This window comes from Phoxinus phoxinus, assembly GCF_949152265.1.
Source record: "Phoxinus phoxinus genome assembly, chromosome: 2".
NCBI lineage: Eukaryota > Metazoa > Chordata > Actinopteri > Cypriniformes > Leuciscidae > Phoxinus > Phoxinus phoxinus.
Window position 1 is genome coordinate 46,482,453 of NC_136877.1, and position 7,182 is coordinate 46,489,634.

General features: G+C 38.4%; 1 protein-coding gene across 1 annotated transcript; it reads right to left on the bottom strand.

Moving 5' to 3' along the window:
• Positions 1 to 289: 289 nt before the first annotated feature.
• Positions 290 to 4,551, bottom strand: LOC306984751 (odorant receptor 131-2). The gene is made up of 2 exons (XM_079586407.1): positions 3,414 to 4,551; positions 290 to 1,280 (listed from the first exon to the last, which is right to left on the bottom strand). Exons 1-2 carry the CDS (start codon positions 4,328 to 4,330, stop codon positions 1,220 to 1,222), a joined length of 978 nt encoding a protein of 325 aa, XP_079442533.1. The 5' UTR covers positions 4,331 to 4,551; the 3' UTR covers positions 290 to 1,219.
• Between the last annotated feature and the right edge of the window lie 2,631 nt (positions 4,552 to 7,182).

The window sequence follows — 7,182 nt, forward strand, 5'->3', positions numbered from 1 at the left end:
CACTCTGAACGAAGCGCTTGAGTATTTTCAACCAAACTCTGTCCAATATCCGGTCCAACATTTTGCAAATGTTTTCAATTTGTCGTTCTTTGTCAACATTTTTCTTTGGTGGCTTTACATACTGAACCTTAACTTCAATGAGTTGTTCCTGTGGTTTTAATCCGAAATGTTATTCAGAGCTGCTCAGAAGTTCGTTCTCGTGACTAAAATAGAAAGACACTTTAGTTTCATATCATGAGGCTGTTTGTCTCAGTTATGTTTTTTTTTATTTTTTTTTTTATTTTTTTTTATGGGGCTTATGAACTAGATCAAATTATGATCTTAACATAAATACAGAAGGTCTTTATTGCAAACGGGCAATACGATATAATCTAAGGCCATACAAATACTGAAGTGCAGACTCAAATGCATATTGCACCGTTCAGAAATTGCACAGATAGTTTATCTTAAGTAATTAAGTATTTCCTTCTTCTCTGGCATCTCCTGAAAGGCATGTAATCATTTCTAAAGAAAATAGACAGAACTTATGTTAACAATACAGCTGCGCTGGCCTGACATAATTATAAATATGCGCTCTGTTGCCGAGCTTAACAATGTTTCAAATCTCCTTTCACCACTGCACTAGTTTCTGAATGGTTAACCATGTATTGTAAGTAGACCGTTTACAGGAAATTGTAAATGAGCGTTAGTGACCTTATTAAAACTGTGTCTTTCTTGACAACTGATGATGCTGTGGTTACAAACATAGCACATCAACAAATCTTAAACTGTCAGCAGTTTAATGTATGAATGACAATTGAATTAAACCTGCTTCTCAGTCGTATAATACAAGTTTCGGTTTGTTTACTTGGGAAGAGATTCCCAACGCTTTTAGAAAAATAAGCATACAGCTCAATGCCACATAATAGTCTCTTGTTCACATCACATTAAGTCATAGATACTATTTACAGTTAATATTGTCAATACAAAAAATCACAGTCGAATATGTCTTTGATTCTTCTCCTGAGCGCCGTTTAGCTGCTGTCTAAAGCCGCAGAGTTTATGGCTTGAGGAGTAGAAATCATCACAGTTTTCTAAAGTCATACGTTTGTTTTCTCAGGGAAAAAGAAGTGTTGCCTGAATGTCCGAGATGCAAAAGTTTGACTCGATGTTAATCTCGGAAGGTCAATGTTCCATTTGAAGAAATCAACATCAAGTCCGTTTCTAAATCCAAAGATGTTCACACCGTCGTCTGAGAGATCTCTCGTGATAATAAAGTCTCTGAAGTCATTCTCCGCTCCCTGAAATAAACAAGAGTTTTGGATCAATTCAAATTCAAGCATGGATTTTATTATATGGTCTCTCGTTTTACTGGCCGTGCTGAAATGAACCTGGTTTGAGATGGTCTACCAGCCTGTGCAAGCTGGTTTAGTTGAGCTAAAACCAGCCTGGGAGTCCAGCAAAGCAGCTTAGAGAAGGCTCAAATGTGTTGTATGTTGTAGCTGTGCAGGTTTAAGAACGCGCATCACGTGTGATTGTGGTCTTAAGTGTGACTTGTGGCTTTAGCCTTTGCTCAAACAACCGCCAGATGAAAGCGAGCAAGTCTTGCACCAGTTTCCTTAAATATTTCGAAATGTTTTATATTTCTAAGCCTACACTTCCGTTCAAACGTTTGGGGTCAGCAAGATAAATGCTGTTCGTTTAAACTTCAAAAAAATCAAAAATCCTGAAAAATGCTCAAACAACCACCAGATGAAAGTGAGAAAGTGAGCAAGCCTACACTTCCATAAAACGTTTGGGGTCAGCAAGATAAATGCTGCAAGAATCCTGAAAAATTGGGGACATGGTGGTTGGACAAAAAATATGAGATGGAGGAGGGGGGGGGGGGGGGATGAGACGGGAGGAAAAAAAGTGTCAATGCTTTTGAGTTCCTCGCAAAACTTTTGTGTGTTTTTTTGCGAGTGAACGCAGTTTCTCAGGGGAACGCAAAACAGTGGCCAGTGAAAAAAAAAAAAAGTCCTCCCATCTCATTCTTTTTCTTTCTTCACCATGTCTCTTTAGGGTCTCAGTATAAAAAATGGTCATGGTTTTGACACAAATATTAAGCAGCACAACTATTTTCAACATTAATAATAAATAATAATAATAATCTTGAGCTCGAATTCAGCATATTACAATGATTTCTGAAGGAGTACGTGACACTAAAGACTGGAGTATTTGCATTTTTGTATATAATAATGTACTCACTAAGGTTTTACTGCATTTTTTAATCAATAAATGCAGCCTTGGTGACCATAAGTCACTAATCAATCAAACAAATCAGATCAACAAATCTAACCGCCCCCAAACTTTTGAATCTGGACTCACTGATGTTTACTACTTGATATGGTAACACTTTACAATAAGGTTCATTTATTAAACATTAGTTAATGTATTAACTAACATGAACTAACAATGAGCAATACATTTGTTACAGTATTTATTAATCTTTGTTAATGTTAGTTAATATGAATAAAGCTGTTCATTGTTAGTTCATGTTAGTTCACAGTGCATTAACTCATGTTAACAAGATTTTAATAAAGTAATGAACTAATGTAGTTAACTAATGTTAACTAATGAACCTTATTGTAAAGTGTTACCCTTGATATTTTCACTTTGGTGTGGAAACAGATTCGTGGCTCCTACGCAGATATTTATCACAACATATATTCAGAATAAACAAAAATAAACAGTATTTAGAATAGCACACAAGCTTATTTTATTGTCTTTTAATATGTAATCAGCAACTGATTATTATATTTCCATATTATGTTATAATGTATTCATCTATCAAGCTATGGCCACACCCCCGAAAACATTTGAAATGGCAGACAAGCCCAATATATGTCCTCTTCAAAACACATTAGGCCTCAATAAAGTATGTTCTCAATAGATATTTTAACCACAAATAGCGTAACCACTGTCATAAACGAACTGCTGTAAATGGCACATCATGTTGGCTGTATCTCATGTGGAGGATGACGATCTTTAATTGAGATTGATACATTTTTCTAAATCTCGGTAGCTGCTTTGACTTTTACCTTTAGGCCAGTTATCTGTGTTTTTTGGAGTAGCTATAGTAAAGGCCAGCAGAATAAAAAGTGGTTTGGCTCTTCTGTGACCTGATGCCGTAAAAAAGCAAAGGATTTGAGCGTTTATTTTTAAGACTATGACAATCCAATAAGATTCTTCTACTTATTCTTCGCCGTGTCACAGTCCACATCCGATCATTTACATACAAGAAAAGCTGTTCGTCTTCACTCTTAACGCAATTTAAAATCTTAATAGCCAACAAGTTTGAACATAATGGCTAGCAAGACCAAAGGCACCCCTATATTGCGATGCGTAACGCCCTCGCTGAGACAAATACGCGGTAAAGCGCGCTGTTCTCGTACCTTTGCTGGCGACGGCGTTTGGGATGGGAGATGTTGACAGCCCACTCCGCAATGCCTTTCAACCGGCAGGATAAACACGGGAACCGGCGGTAAAGATGCTCCAGAAGCTCCTCTTTACGCAGTCCGTATACTACCGGCGCGAAGCACTGCGCCAGGCTGAAGAAAGCGAAACTTATCACTGCAAAAAACTCTTTGGTGGAACTCCCGAGCAACTGTTTGCTTTTAAGGATATGCAGTAAAAACATGATAAAATTGGGGAGGATGAAGACTGCGAGCTGCGTCCCGTGGAGAGCGATAGTCCGACACGCGGCTCGGTTGTGCCGGTTCAACACTCCCAGACGGCGTCCCTCATACAAGATCCGCACATAACTGTACACGATAAGAATAGTACAAATTGATATTAAAACGATTTTGTGCATTTCCCCGCCTTGCAAAGCTTTCCTTCCACAGGGTACTGTGTCGTTTTTTATGTTTGGGGACAAGGTGAGGGGAATAATCGACGCGAGTCCCCATGTAAAGACCCCGATGAGCCACGGCCACGGTGTGAAACAAAATGTGCCATAGTGGAGCGGGTAGCATATGGCGAAATAACGGTCCAGCGCCATCGCCGTGATGGTGAGGATGATATTGGAACCGCTTGTCATCAGTCCTTTTATTAGCACCTTGCATATTGTTTCCGAGGTCTCTGCTTTCAGGTAGTTCTGTAAGTAGAAGCTGAAACACACTGCGAAGTACACCAGCGCGGAGAACAACAAGTGGAACACGAGGACGAAGCGCGCGTGACTCCGCAGGCGCACCTCGCGCACTATCGTCCAGTTGATGATCAGGTTGAAAAAGGCCAAAATGATCAAAGACACTCCCGCTGCCCAAACACGAACGAGGGGATACGAGTTGGGCTCATCTGTGATATTTGGCATCCTACCGCTTCTTCAGGCCGCGCTCGTGCAGTACAACCAAAACGTTCTGTAAAGCCAAAACGCTTTCAACAGGTGCGGACGGTTCATTTGGATCGACAAATGTTTCTCCAAAAGCCGAACGTTCATGTGCATTTGAATTCGGTGCTCCTGTTTCCGTCAACAACACCTGCGTTCCTCGCATAGAAGTCAGTCTCTTGATGGAAAGAGTCAACTTCACGTTTACTTCCCTCTCGAGATGAGCAAAGACAAAGAGAGGAGAGAGGGCGTGTGTCAAAAACTTCAGTGCGTAAAGATGCCATGATGCCACTGTATGTTAATACCGCCTCACCGTGTTCGAGTAGCGCTTTTCTTTCGTGTGTGTGTGTGTTTAAATGAGGAACGCGGCAGGTGTTTTACTACTGTACTAGGGCTGGGGGAATTAACGCGTTAATCTTTGCGATTAATTTGAGATGTTTAACGCATTAAAAAAATAACGCAATTGACGCAGCACTTTTTTTGATAACACTTTACAATACGGGTGCAATAATATGCATTAATTCATGCTTAACTAATTTACTTAACTATTATTATTGACTATTTACTTAACTTAACTATTAACAGTTAGTTAATAGTCATGTGCCTCAACAAGTAAAGTCATATCATAATGATACATTTGCAAATCATTAGTTAATGAATAATTAAAGCAGACAATTTGAAGTTGAAGTGCATGACTTCAACCCATTGTGGCAATTAACACAATCATTTACACACTATAAAATATGTTAAGGAATTAATACATTATGACACATTTAATTAACAACAATTCGTATATTACTTAATCTATTAACCATATATAATCTTTATTAGTTGCTGATGCAGTAATCATTAATGAAGGGTTTAGTTCTTCATGAGTAATACATTAACACACGCGTATCTGTGCATTAGTAAAGCATGAATTACTGCATAGATTAAAGGGGGGGTAAAATACTTAGTTTCAGTCAATCTCATGTTAATCTTGAGTACCTATAGAGTAATAGTGCGTCCTTCATATCTCCAAAAAGTCTTTAGTTTCATCATATTTATAAAATAAAAATACAGCTTTCCGATTCTATCCGGAAAAAGCCGAGGTCCTTGATTCTGGGCGTGGGCGGAGCTATAGAGTCAAGCGGGAGCATCCACAACATACAAACTGCATCCACTGTTCCAGTAACACTGGGTTCTTTGGGAAGCTGAACAAGGTAAACTTTCCCTCACATCCCAAAACACACTTTTTTTGGAGACATTCTTGACATCAACCATTCCTATTTAGCGCTGCTGATGATGATTTCCGGTAGTAGCGCGTCGATGAGCGCGGTCTTTCTCTCCTCTGGTCGACGTGCGCGTGAACGCGCTTTTCCGAGAGCAATGCTCATATAAGGAGTTCCACTCTGGTCTACGTCATTAGATCTACGATAGAAAAAAACCAGCCGAAACGTGTTGCAACCCAGAAGTATGATTTTCAGCACAGAAATTCTCTGTTATTCGTTCAAAATAACTTTTCAAACTTTGGCCATTATTAGCATGAGAATCCATCTCTTTAACACTGTAAACAACTCTGAATATATGAAACACCATTGTACCCCCCCTTTAATTAATGAATTAGTGCACCCGTATTGTAAAGTGTTACCCTTTTCTTTCTTTTTTTACTTCATTTTAATGACTTCATTGCGGCTGCTATTGTGAGTGTGCCGGGCCAAGTCACCCTGTCATGATGAAGAAGGACAAGGATGGAGTTTTAGGGGGAATGTTTGCATTTAAAAAGTTGCCCGATGGCGCGTTTGACAAAACAAAGATGCTTTGTACAATTGACAAAGATTAATTCAAATACCATAAAAGCTGGATGCACCGAATTTTGTGTGCGTGCGTGTGTGTGTGTGTACATTTAAAGGAATAGCCTATAGTTCACAAATTGTTTTCAATGAACCCATAATTTACTCGCCCTCAAGCCATATAGGTGTAGGCCTATGACTCTCTTCTTTCAGCCTAACACTATCAGTTAAATTAAAAATAGCCTAGCTCTTCCAAGCTTAATAACAGGAGTGAATGGCACCTTCGATTTTTGAAGCCCAACAAATATGTATTTTACTCATTTACTCAGAAGGGTGGTGGTCATGTGATTTCACCCCGTTGCTCATTGGTAAAAATTGTGGTTTACAGCCATTATGTGTTTAAAAAACTCCTAATTGATTAAAAGTTTTTATTTTATTTTATTGTATTGCTCCACAGGCGCGTTTTTGAGAATTGAGGACGTGCGGGGGATTCTGAGCGGCTCTTTATCTTCAGTGAAAGTTGGAACATAGCGCCACCAAGTGTTCGAAGACCCGAACATCATTTAATAATAATGATAAACAAAAACATTTATGTTAACCCTCTGAGGGCTGTTCCATAAAACAAGATTAGAATACAAGCCAGGTTTATTTTGATTAGTCAGACTTATTGTCGCTTAATTCATAGGTTAGTTTCATAAAGCAAACTCAGTCCAAAATTAAGAAAATCCACTTAAATAAGGCTACAATGATAAATGAGACAATATAGACCTATAAAACATATTGTATATGAAATGTTTGTTACACACACACACACACACACACACACACACACACACACACACACACACACACACACACACACACACACACACACACACACACACACACACATATATATACATATGTATATATGTATATATGTGTGTGTATATACACGTGTGTGTGTGTGTATATTTATATATATATTTTACATAAACAATTGATAGTATACAATATAATTTAACACGTTTGTAGGTCTATATTGTCTCATTTATCATTGTAGCATATATATATATATATATACAA

Coding starts and splice junctions, on each gene's coding strand:
- LOC306984751 (XM_079586407.1), bottom strand. CDS start 4,330: ATGCCAAATATCACAGATGAGCCCAACTCGTATCCCCTCGTTCGTGTT. Junction 1,281..3,413: donor AAACGCCGTCGCCAGCAAAG/GTACGAGAACAG, acceptor TGTTTATTTCAG/GGAGCGGAGAATGACTTCAG.